This window comes from Triplophysa rosa, linkage group LG6 (genome assembly GCF_024868665.1).
Source record: "Triplophysa rosa linkage group LG6, Trosa_1v2, whole genome shotgun sequence".
NCBI classification, from domain to species: Eukaryota; Metazoa; Chordata; class Actinopteri; order Cypriniformes; family Nemacheilidae; genus Triplophysa; species Triplophysa rosa.
This window is the reverse complement of record NC_079895.1, coordinates 10,637,765-10,663,711: the sequence shown is the minus strand read 5'-3', so window position 1 is coordinate 10,663,711 and position 25,947 is coordinate 10,637,765. Positions and strand designations below refer to the sequence as shown.

The 25,947-nt window shown below is 37.3% G+C and overlaps 2 protein-coding genes across 5 annotated transcripts; both read right to left on the bottom strand.

Moving 5' to 3' along the window:
• Positions 1-1,505: 1,505 nt before the first annotated feature.
• impg2a (interphotoreceptor matrix proteoglycan 2a) lies at positions 1,506-15,790 on the bottom strand. 4 transcript variants are annotated; one of them, XM_057337009.1, is made up of 20 exons: positions 14,892-15,790; positions 14,588-14,812; positions 9,862-10,028; positions 9,700-9,719; positions 9,498-9,565; positions 9,002-9,132; positions 8,198-8,353; positions 8,038-8,096; positions 7,912-7,932; positions 7,646-7,803; positions 6,738-6,796; positions 6,479-6,656; positions 5,428-6,377; positions 4,658-4,877; positions 4,002-4,212; positions 3,729-3,917; positions 3,273-3,474; positions 2,674-2,753; positions 2,533-2,604; positions 1,506-2,302 (listed from the first exon to the last, which is right to left on the bottom strand). In XM_057337009.1, exons 1-19 carry the CDS (start codon positions 14,968-14,970, stop codon positions 2,535-2,537), a joined length of 3,243 nt encoding a protein of 1,080 aa, XP_057192992.1. In that variant the 5' UTR covers positions 14,971-15,790; the 3' UTR covers positions 1,506-2,302; positions 2,533-2,534. The 4 variants fall into 4 exon arrangements, with proteins under 4 accessions (XP_057192992.1, XP_057192995.1, XP_057192996.1 ...); XM_057337012.1 differs by having other exon boundaries at positions 3,273-3,471; XM_057337013.1 differs by having other exon boundaries at positions 3,273-3,354.
• Positions 15,791-15,900: 110 nt separating this feature from the next.
• senp7 (SUMO specific peptidase 7) lies at positions 15,901-25,740 on the bottom strand. Its single transcript, XM_057335281.1, has 21 exons — positions 25,629-25,740; positions 25,180-25,303; positions 24,977-25,069; positions 23,713-23,810; positions 22,073-22,655; positions 21,545-21,821; positions 21,213-21,394; positions 20,569-20,646; positions 20,431-20,464; positions 20,147-20,344; positions 19,809-20,059; positions 19,558-19,688; positions 19,294-19,410; positions 18,948-19,067; positions 18,769-18,861; positions 18,010-18,161; positions 17,865-17,905; positions 17,699-17,742; positions 17,504-17,572; positions 17,188-17,338; positions 15,901-17,091 (listed from the first exon to the last, which is right to left on the bottom strand). Exons 2-21 carry the CDS (start codon positions 25,276-25,278, stop codon positions 16,915-16,917), a joined length of 2,988 nt encoding a protein of 995 aa, XP_057191264.1. The 5' UTR covers positions 25,279-25,303; positions 25,629-25,740; the 3' UTR covers positions 15,901-16,914.
• Positions 25,741-25,947: the final 207 nt, after the last annotated feature.

Below are 25,947 nucleotides of genomic sequence, written 5' to 3'. Positions count from 1 at the left end.
ATTATTAAGCATGCCAGAAAAGTGCAAGAGCACAGTCATTAGGGCTGAAATATACAAACATGCCCTTGAGCAGAACGTTTATCAAATTTATCACTAGATACGGACCAATAGTCCAAGTCGTCTTTCTCTGTGTCTGCCTCAGTTACAGCACTTGGCCATACAGTATGTTATAATATCTAATATAATTTACATGTTTTCTGATATAACTGAATAAACAAGAGTTAAACAGTAATTTTGTTCTCTTTACAGTTTGTTCTCTCTTTACTGCATGATTGATCAGAGTGGAATTTCTCACACCAGTCAGCAAATAGTTATCAGATGTAAAAGCCAGATTGAAGCTGTAGTGGACCAGCCAAGCATCTCACCCTTGGCTTTAGTTAAGCAGATGTGAGTAAGAAAATACACCGTTTAGGCTGCAATGAAAAGAATGCAGATGCAAGAAGGAATACCACAATGCATTAAATTGTTGGTTACGTAACATTCATGCAAATCAAAGTCGAACTTTTTTAATATTAAATACAAGTAGGCCTATACATTCCACAAAAAGCTAAAAACCGAAGTGGATCCACCTCACAAGACTGAGACTGTTTAAAAAAATAATAGTCTGCACTCTAGAGTTAGAGGTTAAGGAACCAGAATATTTGAGAAACGTTAAATCAGTGACTTCACCACCACACCATGAGCTCATGCATAAAGATAAAAAATAGATCAACATGGGAATTTCACAGCAAGCATTTAATCATAGTGTGATGCTTTGAGCACACTCTTCACGGTGTTAAAAACACACGCTCCCCCTGGAGGTTAAACAGTGATGTGTTACTGTAACAAGTTCTGAACTCAAAGAATGAAAACACACTTTTACATTGATCATGGATCTATCGCTTTCTGACTGAAACGCTAACAAATTAACCATGAATAATGATGTAATGCGTAAAATGGCTTCCATTTGTTCCACATAAAATTAATATAATGAAATATGTCATGTCTGGTCATGAAAATAACAGTTCACACAAAAATGGAAATTGTAGAGAAAGGAGAAAATATGTCCTCTGTTCTTTTTCATTCACTGAATATTGTAAGCAGGTGTTGTTGAGCTCCGAAAAAGCACCATAAATGTAAATCATACAGAAAATAGAAGGCTATAACGTTTTACCAGACAATTACATTTATTTAACTTCTGCCAACTGAGCTTTTTTTGGTGATGCTGAAATGACATACTTTAGCTGACACATTACTCTAAAGTGACTTACACAGGATGGGAACAGTAGCCTTAGAAGAATTTACGGTTAAGTGTGTTGTGCCTTATAATCTCAGATGTAATCTCTTCTTTGACTAAGTGAATTGAGCTCTCTGTAATCCTAATTTAGCTCCGATACATGGAAACCCAGCCAGCCCAACGCATAGTAAGAAAGCCTGACATCACAGACATCACTTCCAAAATGCAAACAAACACATTTACTCTGTGCAACTGAAAAAAAAGTTGAACTATACTGTAAGTGTTCAGTATCAAAAGGTTTTATTTGGTTTTAATTTTACACAATCATATATGAAGTGACATACATAACATTTATTCAACCTCGTTCCAAACCCTCATGGCTCTCCATCACTTACAGGATATTCTTTTTAAAGCAATTAGTGTTTGCATTAATGGTGATCAGTCGTGGACCTTGCAAAAAACAATGAGATTTAATCTCACAGACATTAAATCTATAGCTTTCATTTATGCTAAAAATTGTGATCTAAGTGTTAACTATACATTATTTTTGTCACTGCCTAGAAAATAGCTGCCAGGGGAATTGCCGAATGAACTAGCTTGTCTAAATAGGAACTTTTGCAAGACCCCCTTAAAGGGCAGGTTTAATTGTAAGAAACAGTGATACTTTAAAAGCAGTAAAACTAACAGAACTACAACCGTAACAGTTATTCAAGTAACTTCCAGAAAGCAGGCAGACCTTGTGTCAGTGCAGGCCTTTTTCTCCAAACACCAAATGATGGTTGGCTGAGAGCTCATGGGCCACAGCACCCAGAACACAGATTAGAAGGCACTAATAACTTCAACCAAAGAGAAAGATACTGTCTATGACCACAATCTTGATCTATGACAGGAAAACGTTATATGTAATACAAATAAAATATAAGAAAAAATAAAAGGAATATAGCTCTTTTTATCTAACACCTATAAAGTTAAGATAACCATTTTAATTTGTGAAAGCAAGAAAGAATCTTAGAAAAGAAGAGAGGCTGGTGACAGAAAGTGTTTAGAAAACAGTGAGGTGCCATTACTCGAAGACAAGGCAAGTTTCTGAAAGAGGTAAACAAAAGCTCATCACACGTCAAGCACATGATATTTAGATAAATTAAAGCTCAACAAGCATAAACATTTTTAAAATAAGTGATCATAATAAAACATTAAAATGTGCTCTTCTGTCATAAAAATCTTCAAGATTTTTTTAAGTTTACTCTCATTGCAACACTAAAAACACAAAACATGTCACACTATAACATGCAGTTTCCATAATATTGATTTATCACCTTCAGCTTGTTGCATTCAGTTGGACGTGTGTTGTCGATGAAGAGGAACTTTCTCTCTGATTTTCAATCGCTCTGATCAAACAAAAGCAAGATAACATGAGGTGACAAAACAGGTAAAGCTAATGCAGAAGTGACACTCACGTTTGATGTTGCCGCATGAAGTCTGCAAACTGACGATCTCTCGCGTAGAGTTCAAGGATACGGATGCGATCTTGAATCTCCTGTAGAATTGGAAGAAAATGAGAGAAAAACAAATATACTGTCAAATATGTCTGTGAGGATAACAGTGAAATTCAGTGGTTTTTACAGAAAAAACTGATTGCCAGAAAAACTATAAAAATAAAGTTTTAAACTGCAAAGCTGTATGTCAAAGTCTTGTATTTTCTACAGTGCTTAGCTTTCATTTGAGTCCACTAAAAAGTATTTTTTTATATTAAGATATATTATTTGCTTACAAAACATATATACACTGTCACAAGTATTGTATGAGTAACTGTGTGTATTCCTGTATACTAAACCCACGTTATGGGAACGTCCAGGGGAAAAGGGGACTTTTACACTGCGGTTCATTATTACAAATAAGTACGATATGAATACAAAACCATATAATTAGTAGAAAAAGCAATTCTAAATCTCCACCCCTAAACTTCACCTTCATGAGCACAAAAGCAAATCCTACTTAAACATCCAAATGAGATTGTATGAACTGTTAACAAATATCTGTCGTTTTGTACTCGTACCTCCTTGGTGAGCTCACTGTTCTCATAAATGTGGCGAATTTCTTCAATGCTGAAGTCAGTGGAGGCCTCAGCACTGCCACTGCTGTGTATCGGAGGGTCAGGGTACCGCCGGTAGTAATGACTGTAGCCTGTCGTCAGATCACTCTCGAACATAGGGTTGTACTTAGTGGCCCTGTCTAAAAACGGAAAACTATCCTCTCTTCTACACACACACACACACACACACACACACACACACACACACACACACACGCACACACACACACACGCGCGCACACATGCACATGCACGCACACACGCACGCACGCACACGCACACACACACACACACACACACACACACAAACTAGGTTACAACTGCCATTGACCTTTTGTGCTTTTACCAAATACACTGCAAGTGTAGCAAAGTCCATACTTTAAGTGCACCGTTTTGACTGTGCCATATTCTCTGTCTTACCGCACTGGGTCCTCCAGCTCATCTTTGTCATACTGATCTCTCAGGGTTCTTGCTAAGAAGAAGATTATTCCTGATGCCACCAGCAGAAACCCAGCAACAGACGCGATGGCAATGCCAACTAAGAGTGGCTCAGATACATATTCTTCACAATGCTCCCCTCTGTACCACCAGTTCTCCCCCACACGACATCTACAGAGCACACATGCATAAAAACTTGTCATGGTTTGTGTCCAGAAAACATGATTACATGATCTAATAAAACATGTATACAACCTGCAGATAGCTCCTTGGTCTGGAATGATGTCACATTTCCCATCATTCAAGCAGAAGTCAGGCTGAAGCTCACAGATGCTCTGGCAGGGAAGTCCATCGACACTGAAGTACCCAGCATTACACACGCATTCTGCTTCACTCGACCAGCGGTTCACAGTACATTCTGCAAACTCATTACATGCCTGGTACTTGCATGGGTCTGCCTGATCACCTGAACCAAACGTCAATACGCATTACATACTGTATATTAAACACATAAAGGCAAATATATTGCTGCTTTGATGTGTGTTGACTTAAAGGGACAGGTTACCAAAAACATCTGTCATCATTTACTCACCCTCAATTTGTTTCAAACCTGTCTAAATGTTTTTGTTCTGTTGAACGCAAAAGAAGATATTTTGAATAATGTGGAAAACCAAACAGTTCTGGGGCACTATTGACTAACATAGTAGTTTGCTTTTCTTACTATGGTAGTCAATAGTGCCCCAGAAATGTTTGGTTACAAAGATTTCGATCTTTGTGTTCAGCAGAGGAACGAAATTTATACAGGTTTGAAACAACTTGAAGGTGAGTAAATGATGACAGAATTTTTTTTGTAAACTGTTCCTTTCATAAATGTTTAAAAGTCCATTGACTTTCTAAGACTAAGGACTTACCTGATTCCACATCCAGGGAATATTTGTCAATGGCGAGGTTCATGGTCTGGTACGCTGTGTTGCAGAAGTCCTCCAGAATGAGATAAACAGCAGTGGTGACTCCACGAGGAACAGGTTTCGCAAACTTCATCCGGCTGTTCACCACGATGCTTCCATTCCTGAAGTTCAGGATCTCCAGGTTCTCAAAGTTACTAAGGTTTGATTGGAGATATGGCACCAGCTGAGGAATATACACGAACTTACAATAATAACTTTATACAATAAAAATCATTCATCATTTACTCACTCTCTTGTCAATTCAAACCTGCATGACTTTCTTCTGCATAACCCAAAAGAAGATATTTTGAATAATGTCGGTAACCAAAAACCACTGGTCCCCATTCACTTCATCAATGCAAGTCAATGGGGACCATCGGTTTTCTGTTACCAACATTCTTAAACATATCTTCTTTTGTATTCTGCAAAAGAAAGAAAGTCTTAGGGGCGATACACATTTCTCGTCTAAAACTGCGCGGAAAACGCGAGCCGCGCTTCTTTCTCTAGTCAAATGACCCGCGGTGCGCGCGCGGCACTCTGAAAAGTTGAACTATTCATCTCGATGGAATCCCTATTTGCGCATCTCTACATTTAAAATAACGAACTTGCGCGCGCGATAGACGCGAAATGTATATCGCCCCATCCAGGTTTTAAATAATATGAGTTTCTATTTTTGGGTGAATAACTCTCCCTTTAAATGAACTGAGGAAGAGGGATGGTGGAAGACACATTACCAGTTCGAGAAAACGTTGTTCCAAGGCTTTGTAGTCTGGAGAGCTCTTATTGAACAGATCTTCTGAGAACATCATGTTAGTTACACGAAGACTGAAGAACACCATCAAAGCTCGCCCAGGGTTCGTTGGCATGGCAATGCTGGAAACATCATCACCTTTGATGATACCGGGGACGCCACTACCATCTTCCACCCCATAAAAGATCACATTATAATCTAAGGATGTACTCATGGTTTCTGAATTAATGGTAGAAGTTAATTCAACATTCACTGGGGTCGTCGTGGTGATGAGAGTGAAGGGTGATTCTTTCTCTGGTGAAAGAGATGTTTGTTGGACTGGGCTTGTTGGTAAAGTGACCAAAAGGATGTCATCCTCTGTTAGATCTTCCACTAAAGATTGAGTAGGTTTTAGTACAAAACCAATTCCTTCCTTTGCCATTGTGGTACTATCAACAACTTCCCCATTCTCTTCAACTTCCCCTGATTCGTTTTCTGTAATCACTACAACTTCAGATTTTTCATCCGTTTGTGTTTCTGTGGGAGCAATTTCTTTCTTGTCCTCCTCTGGCCTTTCATCTTCATTTGGTTTTATGTGATCTACCTCAGGTACGGATGTAGTTTTTGTCTCTTCTATAGCTGGCATTCTTGGTGTATCAGTATCTTCAACAGTAATCATTCCATCTATTTCCACAGGTGAAACGTGGTCCTCGATTACCTCTGTAACTGTGGTAATGGTGGAGAATTCATAGTCCTCTAAAAGGGGTGTGTCTTCATCAGTCAAAACCTCTACATCAGCTTCTGTCTCTTCAGCCGGGTCCATTGCGGCACCAGATCCAGAGGCAGGATCAAAGTCATCAGTTGCGATTTCACTGTCTTGACCAACAGTTTCATCATAAACAGCAAGAGTCGTACTGGGGGTAGACCAGGAAACCAAGCCCTTGTCTTCAATATCTGAAATAAGAAACAAACAATCATCTTTTTTTTTTTTTGACTATCACCACCATGTCAGACTATATCATTGTACACATGATATCAACAATGCTTGTTCTTACCCTCCGAGAAATTGCTGTTTGGATCATCAGTGAGGGACGGTGTGTTCTCATCTAGTTTTATAACATCATGTTCTCGCAAAACCTCCTGTTGTAATCCTGTCGTTGGACCAATGGTGAAGACCTCCTTGTGCTCCTCACCAGGCAGAGCTGGTGTGTTTTCTACACTTTGAATTTCATCCTACATAATAAATTAAAGAAATTAGTTGATTCTAGATATAATGCAAATTTCATTGTCATGTTGACAGAAATATGAATTCACCGTGAGGTCAGAGTCTGGAGATTCTGTTGCTTCATGAGTTTCCCCTGGAGAGGCTTCCACTGAAAATAGGAATACATTAGATTGTAACAGACCGAGATGTGCCATAGTAGGGCAATTACATGCAAATGTCAATATTAAACTATAAACTTTTTACCAAAGGTTTTTATTAAGTGATTTAAATACTCTTTAAGAATTTGTTTCAAAAGTATTTTATTTTATTTTATTTTTGAAAGCATGATTTTCCAAGTGAGGTAAGTTCTGCTTTCAGAATTGTCCATATATATTTATAAGTTAACTGGTTTACTTAGAGATGCTTCAATTTATCAGCCAGTAATTGCTATCAGTCGATAAAAGCAATTTTTTACACTAACTGCTATCAGCCGATATATTTTAAAAACAGCCGATGATCAGAGCCAATATATATCCGGTCAATCAAAAGAGGTTCAAAAGATAAAATATTAAGAAATATCACCAGCTTGATGTTTAATATTAATAGTAATTATATGAATTATTAACATTCGGAAAGTTAAGAAAGATAATTGAATCTTCAGAATCATATCGGAAGTTGTCACTCTCAATAATCGTCTATTGGTATCGGTGCATCTCTAGTTTTACTGTATGTTCTATTTCTTGGTATTATTGCTTTTGTTTTGTGCATTTTAATTTACAGAAATTGTACAAAGCATGTTGTCTCTCAAAATTGGTGTCCTTTTTAATCACACCCATAATGCATGTTGTATAACAAAGAACATGTCTATAGACTGATCTTTTATCATGTCTAATATAAACAGATGGTTCAATATATTGATCATAAATTCATTTTCTGAGAGTTCATATTTCAAGTTTTGCCTAAAAAAGTCACAACCATAACGTTGGAATTCCCCAGTACATGTTGAGCAGTACTTTACTATTCAAGTCTTCAGTGATGGTGGGTCCCAGGGAGTCTCTGTAGGTGCCCTCTTCCATGTTTGACTGGAGATTAATTAAATCAAGTGTCTCACTGCTGATCTCTCCACTGCTGGTCTGAAGGAACACAATATATTCCACCAGCAATGCTTTTTCACCACTGGAGAGGGAAAAAAACACTTTCATACCTGATCCTACTTCATGAATGAATATACTAATACTAATAATATACTAACTCACACATTATCTCACTCAGTGAGTAACTTACCTTGAGGGATCCAACTGTGGCCTACACAGAAGAAAGATTAAATGCCTTTTACATGTCCTATTATTAGGCCACTGTGTAGTAAAACTACACTAAAACCACTTTAAAATGTAACACGCACAAACATACCTGACATCCAGTACTGATACACTCTTGAATTCAGTAAGTTTTTTCAAAGCAGTAGAAATCTGTAAACATATAAATACATACAGTATACTGTACAAACTGTATATGCACATTAAATAATGTAGCCTAAAAGTACAGTAGGAAAAGCATATGTGATTTTTACCTTTTCTGTGAACTGTTGGGTGAGACTGCGGCGCTCACTACTGGTGGGGTCAGACAGATGTTCACTCCACGGCTCTCCCATCAGTAATAACTTCAGCTTCTGTTCGATCAGAGGACGTGCAGGCAAAGCAGCAGGCTTTTCAACCTCATTAGTAATCTAGCAAATGGAGAAAACAAAATACATGTTGGTCAGTGTTCTGTGGGCCCTTTTTGTGATTAAATGTATCCATTTGGACTTTAGGTAAGTGTTTTTATTAAACAATTATATTTTATTTAGAGGTTAAATATTCCTTTACACAAAGCCTGCAAATTGTCACTTTTTATTAATTATTTTTTTCTATCTGTCAAGATGCATACCCCCCACACCTACCCACTCATGATCTTCATAAAAAATGCTGTGTGTAACTTTTAGGAGGATCTAGTGACATAAATGCGTAATTTACGTAATACACATAACTATGTCTTCAAAGGTGTATAAAGACCTTACATAAAGAAGCGTCAGCGTGATGTTTGTATTATCTTAGAATGAACTATTTCAATCTACAGTACATACACCGTGGGTGTAGTTTCTACAGTAGCCCTAAACGGACAAACTGCTCTACAGAGCTCATTTCGCAAATACGTTATCGCCTTTGGCAAAGAAGCGAAACTGTGATGACATCTTAGTGCTGTGTCAGCCACCATAGTGCTTCAAAAGGGAGGGGTGGAGTGAGCAATTGGTTGCAGTTCACAACCTCACCGCTAGATGTCCCTAAATTTCATACACTGGACTTTGAACTGTTTGTTTCAGGCTGAAAACACCAACCTCAGTTTCCGGTTCAGTCGTCATGACAACAGATGATGTTTTTACTGTAACTTCCATCACACTCTGAGAGACGACCTCATCTGAAACAGGTGCAGTCACCACGGCAGTGGCCTCTGTTGGAAACCCATCACCTGGCACATTATAAAAGAAAACTATTTTACTCATACCAGGAACCATTACTAGAAACTAGAGAACTATATTTTTTTTATCATCCACAATGAATTACTGTATATGATGTGTTTGTTTGTTATTTTTGATGTATGTTTTAACATTTTAAATGTCTTTAAATATGAATGGAATTTGATTGTTTGCCTGTCAGTGTTATTTTGTTCATCAGCTGAATGTCTTGTTTTGTCTAGCTTTCATAAACTAAGAAAATAAATCTCATTTTCATTTAACATTTTTCAAATGTTCATTTCTACTGTACTTCTAATGCTACAAAGATTTTGGCAGGGTTTCATGCAGTTAATAGAAGACGCAAACACGCAATGATGACCTGCTGGTGGATTATTTTGGTTTTGGGAAGAATCCTCAGGGCTGCATAATGACGTTGAAGGTGTTTCACTGAGAAGAAAAGAGAAGCAGACAAATGGAAAGAGTTACGACAGATCATCCAATGTAGAGAATATACGAGGAATAGACTGAGGAAAGTGGGTGTATGTGAAATAAAGGGTTCGGTGTTCAAGTGTTTGTTGTACCTTTTCGTCTGAGAAAGTCTCTGCAGAGAAAGGCAAATAAATCAGAGATATGAATCACAGTCAATCAGACATGTATTATGTTCATATTAATGTATTCAAACCAAATTATCAGGTAACGTAATTATCACAAATGTTAACAATAAAAGGTCTTGTGCTACAAACTTTGAGGACAAGTTGTAGGTGTTCTTCTGATTTGCTGAAAGAGGAGCCAACGTCATGTATGGTGACTTTTCCGGCCTGGCATTGACTTAACCAGCTCTGGTACTCTGTCTGGTTAGGGATGCGGTCCCAGAAGATTTTAAAGGCTTCCCACACCGTTTCCTGACACACTGACATTTATAAAAAATATTGTATTCATTACCAATTACAAAACCAAATTGCAAAATTGTGGAAACCACAATCCCAAGAAAAAAGATACACAACAAACGAAATACAATAGTACTATAACACTTCAGTATTATGGAGGCAACATCTTAAAAGACAAAAAAAAAGTATGCAGCCAAAAAAAAATAGAATTATTCTTTGCAAATAGGAAATAATGTTAAGTGGTGTTTGCATATCAAACATTGAAATTAGATTTAATAACTTGACATTACGGTTTAATTCCAGAGGTGGACGAAGTACACAACTTCCTTACTTGAGTGAAAGTACTATTATTACAAATATTACTCCACTACAAGTAAAAGTTGTAAAGACAGATTCTTACTTGAGTAAAAGTACAGAAGTATGTGCTTTAAAAAGTACTCAAGTATTAAAAGTAAATTTCCTTTGTCAGTTGTGCATTGTTTTATTGTCATATACCTTATGCCTCTGAAGCAACCTACTGAATACACCGAGTAGCTCACAGTATCAGTTGTATTAAAGGAGTAGTTTACCCCATTGACTTTCCATAATTCCATAATTTACATAATTTGTATTCCTACTATGGAAAGTCAATGGGGGAAAATTTTGCAGTGAGCAACTCCTTTAAGAACTTTATATGTTTAGCACATACATGTTTAGTTTAGATATAATTCTGTATGATCATTTAGCCTAATTATCCTCATTAGCCCCCTAGGCCTATATGTATTTATGAGCAGTGTTCTTTTATTTTGTATATTCACTTTACCAGTTTTAGCAGCAATTTACCAGTAAGTAGTAAGGTTCTTGTAAATAGTAAAGTGTAGAAGCCATGTTTTTGTTTTTATTACCATTTGTATTACCATCATTTACCTACAAACATAAACTATAGCTAGTATAATGAAACTATGGTATGTTTAGTTGCTGTGGTTTTACTAAGGATTATTAATTGGAGTATGGTTCCTATATTTAGAAAATGGTAAATATGTTGATACTGTGGTTTTACTGCAAATACCATCCCTGCTGAAAAAAAACAAGGAATGTTTGAATTAGAATGAGATTTTTAAATTAAATTCCTCTTTGGAGTGTTTTGGGTTTTATTCCAATAGGATTTACCATCCCAGCAATAGAATCCATCACATTCAAGTAGACAACAAGTATCCATAGTACAATTCCCATTATAACCATTAAATCCATTACATGTTATGTTGTATTTTGGGCAGGGTTCTATTGTTTTTATTTCAACAGGAATACTTCAACTATAGTTACTTCAGTAAAAACATCATTCATTTTCCAAATCACTTTAAATGATATAGCAGCAGATCAGAAGTTAACACGCACGCGTAGCTCAAGGTGTATGTGATGCTTATTTACCGTTTAGCCGTTATGCCGATCATTTTCATGACAATGTTTCTACGATCTTTCATTGATCGTAACCCACAGATGATTACACCACACTTTAACATCTGCCTTTTTCCTCTTTTAATGTTCTATTTGCCTTTTTAGAGCGCTATCAATGGTGTAGCAGCGCCTACGTTTACATTAGTTTAGCGGAGAAGATCCTAGAGTTGCCAGACTTGCGTTAAGAAAATCTGCCTAATGGCCATTCAAAGCTTGCCGGAAAACCGCAAACTTAGAAAAACTGAAATACTTGGCAACAGTAAAAGGTCCTGGCAGATCGCAAGCCAGATAAATTGCGCACACAGGAAACCCCGCTGCATAGAAACCATTTTCTACTTTTGGACCTTTTTATAAATGTAGTGGAGTAAAAAGTATGATATTTGTCTTTCAAATGTAGTCAAGTTAAAGTACAAGTAATCAGAAAAAATAATACTCAAGTAAAGTACAGATACTCAAAAAGTGTACTTAAGTACAGTACTCAGGTAAATTTACTTCGTTACTGTCCACCACTGTTTAATTCTGAGCTGGTATTAGCACGCAGCATCTCAGTGACACACATAGACACGAATGACAGCTTGCATGTGCTCACACCCTTTATCTCAGCCATGCGGATATAATAGCTTTGACCTCATTGGCTTCAATCCATTATGTTAACTGACATTTAACTGCATAGGCTGCCTTCTAATTTGTTGAGGGAGAAATCACACGTGAGCTGTGAAAGATTGTCTATCCCCACTAACCGAGATGTCTCTGTGTGATGTGATGTGAGTGGATTGGATGAATGTGAGCCAAATGCTGTTGTTACTCAGCTGTCCACTCTGGAAAACTGTTCACACTTGGCGAATTTTTATTTTTTGGTCTTGAAACCTTTCAGGAGCACAGGGTTATTATGGGTCATGTTAGTATGCTGCTTTGGATTTTGGTGTTGGTTTGTTGTCTCAGAGATAAACAGTCTATTCGGTAACGCTTTAGATTACGGCTCGCAATGTACCGCACAATTAAACAGGTTTTACAGTGTAACAATAATGTACCTCTACAGTACATATATGTAGGTAAAGGGGGACAATATGTCAAGTTTGGGGAATAAAGGGGTAAGAGTGAGGAAAATTTTAAAAATATGAGGGAACTGCATGCCATATAAACATCCAAATCAAACTGCTCTTTAAATACTTGATTATAGTCTCAGAAGATCAACATTGATTTTGCGCATTTTACACATGTAAACTCATCAAACTAACTCGTAATAACTCTTAATAAAAATTTATTATTTGTGACCAACAATCCTAAAATCATTCAAATAAAAATTAGTCAAAACTCTGTCAAATTTACAGTTGACAGTCTGCGTGCTTCATTCGTGCTGTTTTGCTTGTGTTCCCCTTATTTCATGTTTGCTATAATACTAAAATAAGAACCCCGTACTTAGTTAATATCCACAGTATCTTATTTATGAGTACATTGTGATTACAAAAATGTAGTGTATGTTCACGCTAAGATTGTTGTATAGCATACTGCAGGTCAAGCATACCACGTTATATTAAAATAGTTACCCCTTAGTTTTAAAATACTTACAGTATACATATTTTTTAGAATTTACTTTGTTCCCCAAACTTTGCATAGTGTTCCCCGTTACCTACAGGTATGTACTGTAGAGGTACATTATTGTTACAATTAGTTACTCTGTAAATTCTGTTGAATTATGCGGTACATTGCGGGCCGTAATCTAAAGCGTTGCCGTCTATTCCAATTAGCTAAAAGTAATAATTATGTCATCCACAGTTTGGCATGATACTTTCACTATTACAAACAATTTGCAGGAATATGTATCTTCCCTGCTGGAAATAAATGATGTAATAAAGTCAACCTTTTCTCATTTCAGTTCATTAAAATAGACAACAACAGGTCTGGTTGTTTATCCAAAACCTCATTGATTTATACAAGACAATGTGTTGCAGACACTAAAAATGTCCCTCCTGCTATTCTTATTCTTGTCTCTTAAGAAATATAACAAATTAAATTCCACAGCCTGAGATTGCTTTGATTCTAATCGAATTCTCCCAAATTCAGATTATCTCTGCTAAGGGATGTTGACAACAAAAGCAGTTCACAAAAGGGATGGATGCAAACGCTTTTCAGATTATGTTGTTGATTAAATTACTGTATATAGGGGTGGTTTCCCGGACAGGGTTTAGACTAGTCTCAGATTAAAATACATTTTAGAGCTGTCTTAACTGAAAACTGCTTGCACTGAAAGATCTTAAAATATATCTGTGCCATTGTTTTGTCTCAAGATGCACACTAATAATGTTTGTTTGTAAGGAATGTAAAAATGTAAAAACTACCTAAATATCCTAATTAAACTAAAGCCTAGTCCTGTTTCAAGCTAATACCTGTCCGGGAAACCACTGCATAATGTGTATTATGTTAGTCTCTATAGCATTACATTTGTGCATTTATAATGCATTCGATGTATAAATTTTGTCATTACGTGCATTCCCTGTATAGGAACCTACAACCTTGGCGTGGCAAGTGCTGTATATGCTCAAACTACAGGAAGAGATGAAATGTATGCACATAGACCTAAAAAATAATCTCTTTGTTCAGCCATCAGTTTTGTTTTGACTTGATTATTTGATTAGTAAATTGGTTCAATCATTACAGCTGCATTTCATTTAACACTTAATTTTAAAGCATCTGCGTCTTCGTATGATTTGTGAAATGCACATAAATGTCAAAAACATTATCTTAAGTCTTTTACCCTTGCATTAAAATAGTTAACTGAAGCTGGTTAAGAACGTGTTTATTCATACCAAAGAACATCATGTTCGCACAAAGTATTGACGTCATGCCTTTCCAAACCGTAATCAGAGACAGCTCTTTCGTCTATTTCTTGAAGTGTTCAGATGTCTGGCACTTTGCCTCTGGGCTAAGGACCTTTTTAGCTTTAAAAGATGATCTCATCCACAACCAATTTACAAAACTTTTGCTCTCAATCAAAACACACCCTACGCATCCCCAATTTTGAAAAAAAATACATGAACAATAAATCTTGCACTTACATTAAACAGCATGGTGCTTTATCCTGTTATAAATATGTTACAACTATGTTATAACTATGTCATAAATGCGACAATTTGTAAAAGGCTCTCACCTCTGAGCTGGTAGTATTTGAGATGATTGCTGATGACTTGCTGTACTGTTTCTTGACTGCAGTGCCATACTCCACTGGAGAGAAGAACATTACGCTTCTTTCTTGGCAAGAAAGCTCGGTCTCCAGGCTTCTCCACAAGCATTTGCAACAACCGTGAAATATCATCATTTTGCGAGCGCTTATCTGAATTTCTAAGTGTAGGAAACCGACTCCAGTCAACCTCCTCTGAAACAGCAATACACACATTACCATCACACTTTCCCTGGCTTTTCCAGATAATACATATTTGCACAAAGACCCTTACCTGCAGCAATATCCAGTTTGGCTGTTGCAAAAACGCAGCCCAAACAACAAAGGCTGTACGTCCATATGAGCTGCAACATAGCGAGGTTCAGTTACCTCCCGTGGCTTGAAAATCGAGCTGTCAAGCGATAGCCGCTACTTCACTTGGGACCCCAGACCTTCACACGCCTGTGCATGTTACATGGTATCCACAGTACATGTGTGTATCCAAGGTATAGTATTGTTATGGATTAAGGGCTATGCAGCAAGATCCTCAAAGTCACGCACAGGTAACGCTGCCGCTCCTGTTAATGCAGGTAAACAGATGGAAAGGGATTTTTTTCTCTCTTTAATCTTGTTTAGTAATCCTGTAGAGAAGCTCATCAAGAAGTAACTGGAGGTATTGGATGTAAACAAGACTGCATAACCAAGAATACAAGGGGTAGGTAGTGCAGGTGGAAGAGAAAGGTTATGGTGACTGTCTAAAGGCCCCCGTCAAAAAAAAAACATACAGGATTTCAATAGTTTTCAATTGAAAACGTGATACGGCGGTGATTACACAACCACTTCTCAGCTGAACCTGTAAGGTTAAGGACTGGGTAAAGGACATGTATTGTTGGTTTGACCACTAAAGACCACAACAAACTGTAAATAAACTGGATTCAAGAGGAAGAACATCTTTAGCATGATACCAGTACACCACTCATTTAAAAAATGATTCTCCTGCCAACAAAATAAGTTTTATATGACATCAGTTGCATTTGCTTTAAAGGGACAGTTCACCAAAAAACAATCTGTCATCTTTTACTCACTCTAGTTGTTCTAAACCTACATTTATTTGTTCTGATGAATACAAAGAAAGATATTTGGAAGAATGCTTGTAACCAAACAGTTCTTTGCCACATTTGACCATAGTAAAAAAAATACAATGGCAGTCAATGGTGACCCAGAACTGTTTTTTGCTACAATCTTCAAAATATCTTCTTTTGTGTTCAGCAGAACAAAGAAATTAATACAGATTTGGAACAACTTGAAGATAGAATTTTCATTTTGGATTAACTGTTCCTTTAATGTCTCAGGGATTGCTGCAACATTCTGTTTTGTAAGTCGCTTTGGATAAAAGCATCTGCTAAATTTCTAAACGCAAATGTAAACATTATTTGACCAATTTACATGCATATATACGTTGTCTAAAATTGTTTTACCTCAGTGCAGTTACTAGGTAATTGCTCTGTAATGTTAGCCATTTTGCTTCTTTAAAGTTCAGCTAGTGTATCAACCCTCATCCCAGTTTGGCAGAAAGTACACCATGGTGTGTGAGTTTTATTATTGTTCCAGAGCAGTGAAAGGTTTGCTTAGAAATTTCCAGAATGCAGTAAAAGCATTGGCAATTCACTCAACAGAAAAGTTTGAGCTGAACAGAATAAGAATTTACTAAATATAAACTGCGCCATACATAATGTACATTGGCAATTTTTAATAAAGCATGTGAATACACAAAAACAGTAACCATTCACCCATTTTTAGTCTAAATTCCTTACATGACTAACTGATAAGACACTGTAGAAATCCCCATCTGTCTCAAATTAAGCCTCTATCAAACAGAGTAACAATGTACACAGACCGGAATACTGAGATTACTGGAAGAAGGTGGGTGGTCTCTAAATCCGTCTAATCTCAGTCTGTCTGGTTAGCATTAAACCATATGCATCACTTTCAATCTTCCCGTCCAAGTCGACCAATCACAGTACCAATTTACGCTACACCCAACTGCTTGTCCAATCGTATGCTCCAGGCCTTTTGCTCATTCCCACATTCATTCATGACAACCAAACCACTGATGAGAGGGAACACAGAGAAATATACAATGGCATGTGGTAAAAAGTAGTAATTTTTGACAGTGCAAAAAAAGTTCAAGAAATTTATTTCCTTCTAAAATCTTTGCAACAACGTATACAAGTGCATAAAATTATATAAAATGTTTCAAGACATCAAATATAAATACATCTAGTGTAAAATAATCCACACCTAAACACTATACACTACTAAATCACATTTCTATTATCTATTCTATCTATTAATGCTTCATTTCCCAGAGAGCCTTGCTGAAATCGGAATAGGTGTAGTATGAGGTCTCGAATCTCCTCCCGTTTCCCTCGAACCTTTTGCCGGGGAAACCAGCGTTCTAATCTCAGCGGCAAGTCAAAATGTACAACTGGGTCCTGAAAGGAAAAGAGCATTTGCTGTTGTTTGTAAGGTTTGAAACAGACAGTTGCACACATTGTGTATTTGATTATGTGGTGTACAGATGTGTCTACCTGTAAAAAGCTTTCGGCATATTGTAGCAGGTAGAGGCCACAGTCGCTGCTGTTGTCCTGCAAAGGGACTTTACAATGGAAACCCTCCATGTTTTCAACACTAAAGTCACGATAACCACCTCTCTTTACCTCCCACTCCACCTGAAGGTATCTAAAAGACGCTCACACTTAATAACAACGTATATTCGATATTCAATTGACATATGATGTGTTTGTAATCAAATGCCTACATCACATTCTAAAATATCTTATTTCATTGGTACAACAACTGGAATTCAGATCCAAGACTTCAACAAAACATAGTGCAAACACTCACTCTCGCAAGAGTTTGAAGATACGCTCATGAAGAGATAACTTCAGGGAGTCCATGACAAGAATACACGGCCTGGAAAGAATAAAGCATAAAGAGACAGTGTTAAACAAAGTTCAGACTGACATGTGGCCTGGCAGGCAAGGCATTTGCTACTTCATGCTGAGCTACGGTGCTTACAATTTTAAGAAACCCACACACCTTTTGCAGATAGTTTGTCTCTTACAGGTACTTTCCGTGCAGTTCTACAGAGAAAGAGGCAGAAAATGTGTTACTTTTCTATATTAAATCTCAACAAAAATCGAATAAATCCTATATATTTCTGACTGAAGAGCCCTGTCAGATATTAATGTTTATGGTGACTTACCACGGGTTCATGAGAATTACTGGCCTTTTTGTGGCTGTCATCTAAATTAGGAAAAAAGGTGCTCAGCATCATGAGATGGTATTCCCTATTTCCAGGTTCTGATGGGTCAAACTGAACAAATTGAAGAATTAAAAACTTGCGTTACCTGCGTCTTTATCCTCATCACTGTTGGACCTGTTGTCAGACTGGATCTCAGTCTCGTTCTTACACAGACCCTCCTCACCAAATCCTTCCCTGTTCACACACTGCGGTTCTTCCAACCCGGGGAAACATATTACCACCAAATACCAGTGAGATCTGACACGAACAAAACAGACACGTAAAGACTTAAGCCCCATTGAAATATGAACAAAAATCTGACAATAATCTGCTGATAGGTAGTTCATGAGCAAAAAGTACAAATGTGACCCTGGATCACAAAACCAGTCTTAAGTAGCACGGGAACATTTTTAGTAAAAGACAAAAATACATTGTGCGGGTCAAAATTATCGATTTTTCTTTTATGCCAAAAATCATTTGGATATTAAGTAAAGATCATGTTCCATGAAGATATTTTGTAAATTTCCTGCCTTAAATATATAAAAACTTTATTTTGTGAGTGGATGGTCTGCCACAGTGCATCTGATTAACAACTTCAAAGGCAATTTTCTCAATATTTTGATTTTTTTGCACTCTCAGATTCCAGAGTTTTAAACGGTTGTATCTCAGTCAGATATTGTCCTATTCTAACAACTCATATATCTATATTTATATCTATATAGTTTATTTATTCAGCTTTCAGATTATGTAAAAATCTCAATTTCGAAAAATTGACCCATAAGACTGGTTTTGTTGTCCAGGGTCACAAATTGTCCGAAAACTATCAGGAGCCGCTTCATGTGGACACAATCAAACAACTACTTACTCTTGATTGACAGGTACAAACAGGAAGTCTTTGTCAAAGATGTCTACATGACGGGTCCATGTCCTTACACGCTGATGCCTTCTGACCTGAGCTCTGAAAGCAAAAAACCCATCATAAATATAAAAATGTACAGTGAAACAGCTTTCTTTGTTACTGCAGACAATCTGAAATACACTCACGGTGTGCTTGTGCTGTCTTCATTCGCATTGTCTCTGCGTGTGAGCTGTTTATAGAAAAAGCTGCTGAAAACATGTGATCTTTCAACAGATGACGGTGGAGCCTTCTGCACCAAAAGATACCTAAAAAAATATTTTTGAAACATTTATTTCAACATTTGCAGACTCATTCGAACAACCTCTTTCTGTGGGTGATTCTCGGTCAGGAAAAGCTAATTGACTTCAGGCCAAAATCCACTAAGTGAACAATTTGTTTAATTCCACCCTAAATCTCCCCAAACCTTAAGGGAATGGCTGGATCAAATGAAACTCCTCCCGCTGATGTACAGCATCTCAATACCAGCCTTACTTGAGGTAGAAGTCGATGATGACATCATTAAGAAACTCGCCACTGTCTAAACACTCCAAGTCTTCTGTTGTCACAGAGAGGGCTCCTTTAGAGGGCGGAGGAGGGAACTGAATCAACCTAAAGAGATTAATGGAGGCAAATCAGAACTGAAATGCACAGAAAGATACGCAAATCCAATTATCCTTTTTTTCCAGCCGTAATTATCTATTTAATAATATGACTTCACTTCACAACAATACCAAGTTCTGTTTTGAGTTTGTGTACCTGCGTGTAGGACCTTGGTGGCGGTACGGGGTCCATTCTGACCCGAGCCCAGGTTCCATTGAAACACTGTAGGAACCATGAGATCTCCTGTGGCACAGCGTGTAGACTGGCTTCAGCTGAACATCAGCGTCCTGAGACGACAAAAATGTACAGGAATGAACAACATAAAGGCAAGATAAGCAGCAGATTTGTACATGCAAATCTCAAAGAATAAAAACATGCAACATCACAAAAGATCACACAAAACGCACCTTTATGGCAGATACAGTTGCCTGTGCAGCAGTACTGGTCTGCATGTCATATTTTGACGTCAGTAGCTTGAGCAGATGTGTTTCCTGGGAGCTCTGCAGCAGGTTCAGGGAGTCTGAATGTGTGAGGGGGGAGAAGAGCTCTGGACTGCCCTGGTTGAGAGCCACCAGATCCATTAGTGAGGCCAAGATGGCGCTCTCAATGCCAGCAACAGGCTCTGCCAAACACAGCACCACACACGTGCTGCCTTCATCTGAACACATAGCACAACACCGAGAAAACGTCATTTCAACTATACAAGAGCACTCCAGCATACAGAAAGGTAGTGCAGATATATGACCTGGGCATGTCTCTGGTTGGATAACGGACAGATCTTTGTGCATTTGGCGGGCCTGAGTGTCAGACAGCCATAGGAGCAGCAAAGAAGGGGGCAGGATGTCATCATCCTTAACCAGTTCACACCCCTTCAACATGGTCCCCTCCCACACACTGTATTTACGCACGCTTGCCATCGATATAGAAACTTTCACTGAAGAATCTACAAGTGACACAGTTTATAAACAGAAAGCATGAACAGAAGTTTTACTGGTAAATAATAAATGTTGATTTTTGTTAAATGTTTACCTTTTAATGAAATGATGATCTTCTCTGTTGTAATCTGTAATATATGTATAATATAATAACATCCTGATGCTTTAAAAACACTAATTTGCATTTTTATTAAATAGTTTGTAAGAAATTAATCTATTATATTGTCCTTACCTTCATATTCTCATTGGATATGGCACTAACTCCACCGATATGAAGCGAAGACAGTCGCAACTCCATCATGCTACAACTCTGAAAACAGGTTTTAACACAAATAAACACTTTGTGTTTACACAAGTCTGAACACTTTGTGATGGGCCATGAGAATGCACATTCATGGTTGAGACTGTTTTCTCTATGATCTATACAAAATTACACAGTTTGAAAAAAAACTCTCAAATAACCAATTAAATGCTTTTTCACATTTAAAAATGAAGAAAAAACAATTGTAACGCAAAATAAATAAACCTGTATGACTTTGTTTCTTCTGCAGAATACAAAAGAAGATATTTTGAACAATGCTGGTTTCCAAAAACTGCTAGTCCCCATTGACTTCTATTATATGGAGACAAAACCAATGCAAGTCAATGGGGACTAACAGTTTTCGGTTACCGACATTCTTTAAAATATATTCTTTCGTGTTCGGCAAGAGAAAGAAAGTCATACAGGTTTGAAATGACAAGAGGGGGAGTAAATGATGACAGAATTTTGACTTTTGAGCAAACTATTGCTTTAAATGTCCAAATAATTTCTGAGGCCACTGTATTTGGAACAATAGTCTTGTACATATAGTGCAGTATGTGGATCATCAAACCAACCTGTGTGTACAGTCGTGTAATGTGCGATTGAAAATCAGGCACTGGTATCTGCTCATATATACTTTCTGGTGTCTCTAGTCTATCCATGTCTTTATCGCCCTCTGGTGGCTGAATGTTTAAGATCTCTTCCTCTTTGTCTTTTACCACATCCTCCTCTTCCTCCTCTTCACTTGAGAGAACAACTTGAGAGGTAAAGAGGGAGTGATTGTCACCAAATAGCCAAAACAAATGAAAGCAAAACACATGCTGCTTTAGTCAAATCACTGATGCTGACATAAAAACTGTTAATAAAATCATACCAGAATGTTCTTGTGACATCACTAATCACTTACTGGTTTCAGTTGGGAGGGGCTGACAGGACTGTCCCTCTGCACTCTCAGAGGCAGAGTCTGAGCCAGGAACCTGTTCACTTGAGAGGCTGTCCAAACGACATCTTTTGAGCGGGACCTCCCCATCAGCCCCGACTGAGAGACGCAACACACTACCCCTTAACCCCTCCAACTCCTGCACCACCTCTCCATTCACGCGTTTGCGGGTTTCCTTAATATCTTCTTCTGTATACTCTGAGAATTCTTGTGTTTCTTCACTTTCTTTCTGATTGGTTAGATGCTGCAAAGTTGACCAGTAAAGAGTAAGGACTTCTAGTAGTGCACAGCAAGAAATTTGATTTTTGTGGCTTTTAGTCCATGACTAGTAGCTTCTGTTGACTATTTAATATTCAGCAGGTTTACACAATTCAAATTTATAGACTCTCTTTTTCTGGAAAATATATCATAAATATTGATAACTTCTGTTGTTTCTTTCAAGAATACCTGCAACCAACTAGCGGGTAGTAATTCATTTACGAATATGAATCTTACCTCACTATCAGTGTCATCCTCTTTGAGGTGAACTTGCTCTTCTATTGATGATAAGGGGCTGTGTCCCAATTCAAATTCAGACAAAACTGCTTCATCATTTTGTGGAGATCCTTCAAGCGATGTTGCTTCCGTCTCTTTAAATGTAGATGGCTTGATCTGTTCAGACAACTGATCGCTAATCTCTGGAGAGTCACTTTCTCTAGGTGAATACGAGTTATTTGATTCTTCAGACAGCTCTGATTGTTTCAGTGAAGAGTTAGTTTGTTTGACTCGTGATTTTTTTATCTTTTTCCTATCTTTGGATGAACATGATTCATTTTCAGTACAAGGGGTTGATTCGGTCTGTTTTGGGCATGGAGAAGAATATTTTGCTTCAGCAGAGTCTTTTCTACCTCTCACTGACACACTGCTTCTTCTCGTGTCTTTGAGCTCACTTGTTGATGTCTGATCACTTCGCCTCTCTCTGGCTGTTCTTTTGGGCTCATTTTGGTTTTTCAGTTGGAAACTCTGTCTGCTACTTCTTAGAAAGTTTTGTCCGATCTCTGTCTGGAGGACATCTTCTAAGATAACCTTAACCTGACGTCTGTAAGAATAATAAATAATTTGATCAGCAACATGCACATTATTTTTTATAATTATTAGGGAACAAACACTACATATTAAACTTAAAGGAACAGTTCAACCAAAAATGAAAATTCTGTCTTCACATACTTACTCTCAGGTTGTTCTAAATCTGTATAAATTTCCTGTTCTGATGAACACAGAGAAAGATATTTGGAAGAATGCTTGTAACCAAAGTGTTCTTGGCCACCATTGACTACAATAGTAGGAAAAATTGCTTTATACATTTCTTTGTTGAAGATATTTTAAAGTAGGAAAGCAAACAGTTCTGGGGCACTTTTGACTACCATTGTCATTTTTCCTAGTCTGTGGCCAAGAACTGTTTGGTAACAAGCATTCTTCCAAATATCTTTCTCTGTGTTCATAATAATTCTCATTTATACAGATTTGGAAGAACTTGAGGGTGAGTAGATGATGACAGATTTTTATTTTGGGTGAACTGTCCCTTTAAGAGCACAACTTATACTTCACAGTTTGTGCTACAGATTTTAATTGCACCGAAAATAATGTGACTTGTTCTATCAGCAATGTGCAATTAGTTTTCTATTTTTAACCCAGCAAACAATAAGAGCAGGCAAAAATCCCATAGACATATGGATTCATTATTTGCTTCATTTGATTACTAATGGCACAGTGGCACACACATTTACAAATTTAGTTCACGAGCCAGCATGCACAGATGGTGCGTGAATGATAAGCAAAAGAGTAGTAGTTGATGTGTTAAAGCCAGATAAGACAAATTAATCGCTTACAACTTCATTACAGGCAGCAGTACAATCTTACTGTGCCCTAAAACAACTCAAACCAAATGCAGAATGCATGCAGGTGTTCTCACTGCTTAATGAGACTAGCATCATTTCCTCTTACAGGAAACAGGTGGGAAATAAAGAACGTTAAACATTCAGGTTAAATCCTCAGAATTTAGCAGACTTCGTTAGATTATGGCTCTGATGTCATCATTTAAACGAATAAGACAATCAGAATTACAGCCTTGTACCAGAGCCCAGCAAGCATTTTACCTTTCAAATTCCTGCCATGTTTTTTGTCCTCGATCACTGGTTGATCTGGGATCTAACTGGGGGGACGTACCATTTGATGCCAGCTGTGTCCAATGGATCTAATACAAACACATAAACAAATAAAATAAATAAGACTATCAAAACATATTTGAGATCACAGGTTATTTGTTGCAAAAAGTAGTATGTTTTAATTTCAAAATTTTTGGTCGGGGTCACTGAGTGCAGCCATGACACGTCAGAGGAGATCTGGCCCTCCCGGCTGAGCCTGGTTTCTCCCGAGTTTTTTTTTTCTCCATTATTCAGCATTGGAGTTTGGGTTCCTCGCCACAGCACAGCAGAGCAGTGCAGTGTTGGCTTGCTCACCGGGAGACTGCATTTATTTATTTATTATTTATTTATTCATTTATTTATTAGATATTATTTATTATAATGATCTTGCTTGGTCTATAAACACCATGCACTGTGCTGTGTTTTACCTTTCTGTGTTTTTCTTATTTGCTCCTGTAAAGCTGCTTTGGAACAATGCACATTGTGAAAAGCGCTATATAAATAAAATTGAATTGAATTGAATATTACTGTGGGGGGAAATCATAAATTTTTATCAAATGTAAAACTGGTCTCATTATTTTTGTTAATAAAAGATGGTCAAATGATTATTTTACAATTGATCTGTAAAGCCACATTTTTATTTGTCATTATATACAGTGAGCAAAAACTGCAATTGCTACATTTCATTTATTATAGTCTTTTATTTACTATCTTTACAACTGATTTTAGGTTTAAATTTTGAAGGAACAGTTTACATTGTTTTTTTTACTTACCCTCAATTTGTTCCAAATCTGTATACATTTATTTGTTCTGATGAACGCAGAGAAACAAATTTGTAAGAATGCTTGTAACCAAACAGTTCTTGGCCACCATTGACTACCATAGAAGAAAAAAATGCTTTATAAATTACTTTGTTCTGTTCAACAAAAATATATTTTTTAACAAATAGTTGTGGGGCACTTTTGACAACCATTGTATTTTTTCCAGCTATGATAGTGGCCAAGAACTGTTTGGTTATAAGCCTTGTTCCAAATATGTTCTCTGTGCTAATCAGAATAAAGAAATGTATACAGTTTTGGAACAAGTCGAGGGTGAGTAAATGCTGACAAAAATGTTATTTTTGGGTGAACTGTCCCTTTAAGTGTCAGTACACACCCTATTTGTATAAAGACAATGTTATATTGACATGCAACACTTTCAGTTCATCTATAGTCACCTTGGTGCTGCTCTTTTTCCAATCTTTAGATGTCTCTATATCCTCATCTTTAGCTGTGGAACTTCTCCTGGGAATCTTGAGTGGACTTTCAGTCTGGGACACATGGGCATGTCGAAAAGATTATTTTAAATCCTTTGTTAAAGCTTTAACATAATAAACATCACTATGCCAGTCGCCAGATGTTGTTTTATGTATGGACTTACCTGACAGCTGACATGTTTGCCACCTGGTGAGAGGGTCAGAGCTCTTCTCCGGTTCAGGGTGTCAGACAAGAGACTACTGCGGGTTTTTTCATGTGGCATTCTCCAAACAAAGGTTAAAAAGCCTCTTTGAGATCGCAAGCACAGCACAGAGGAGAACAGACACAACACATGAGATTAGAACCTGGGTTTACTATTGTAACCAGGACAGCTGAATCAGCAATGTTTCATCAATGTAACGTGCTAACAGCACATCTTTAACCTGAATCAAAAACGCCTAATTTGTGAGATTTATCTTCTTACATGTATTAGGGGAGTTTAGCACATGCCGTATAAAACAATCAACAATTAAATACATTTAACAGTAAACAAAAGTTCCTCATTAAACTTCTAGCTAATACAACGCCTAAATCTGCCCTCATATTGGTTCAATGTTTATATATTCTACTTACTTTTCAAATCCAGAGTCAGTGTAAACTGTAGATCATGATAAAAGAAGATAATTTCGCTGATGAATTGAAAGTGAGCGCATGTGTATTTGGATTACAGCCCTCGACTAAAAACTTCCGCTAGTCACCGGAAGTCAGATGCTCTTCTTCTTTGAGAAGCGGTAACGTGAAAATGCGAAGATTAAGTGCGCCATCTAGTGGTATAAAGAGCACGCTTCTGTCCCGGTGAAAAGTGATGTCCACATTTGGTCAGTTGACGTATTCGCTTTTAATTCAAATATATTATTAATGTAAGTGGAATATTATTATTCATATTGAACAG

Coding starts and splice junctions, on each gene's coding strand:
- impg2a (XM_057337010.1), bottom strand. CDS start 14,970: ATGTTGCAGCTCATATGGACGTACAGCCTTTGTTGTTTGGGCTGCGTT. Junction 9,720..9,861: donor ACCTACAACTTGTCCTCAAA/GTTTGTAGCACA, acceptor CTTTCTCTGCAG/AGACTTTCTCAGACGAAAAG. Junction 8,097..8,197: donor CCCAACAGTTCACAGAAAAG/GTAAAAATCACA, acceptor ATATGTTTACAG/ATTTCTACTGCTTTGAAAAA.
- senp7 (XM_057335281.1), bottom strand. CDS start 25,278: ATGCCACATGAAAAAACCCGCAGTAGTCTCTTGTCTGACACCCTGAAC. Junction 18,862..18,947: donor GAAGACAGCACAAGCACACC/GTGAGTGTATTT, acceptor TTTTGCTTTCAG/AGCTCAGGTCAGAAGGCATC. Junction 17,573..17,698: donor AGACAAACTATCTGCAAAAG/GTGTGTGGGTTT, acceptor TATTCTTTCCAG/GCCGTGTATTCTTGTCATGG.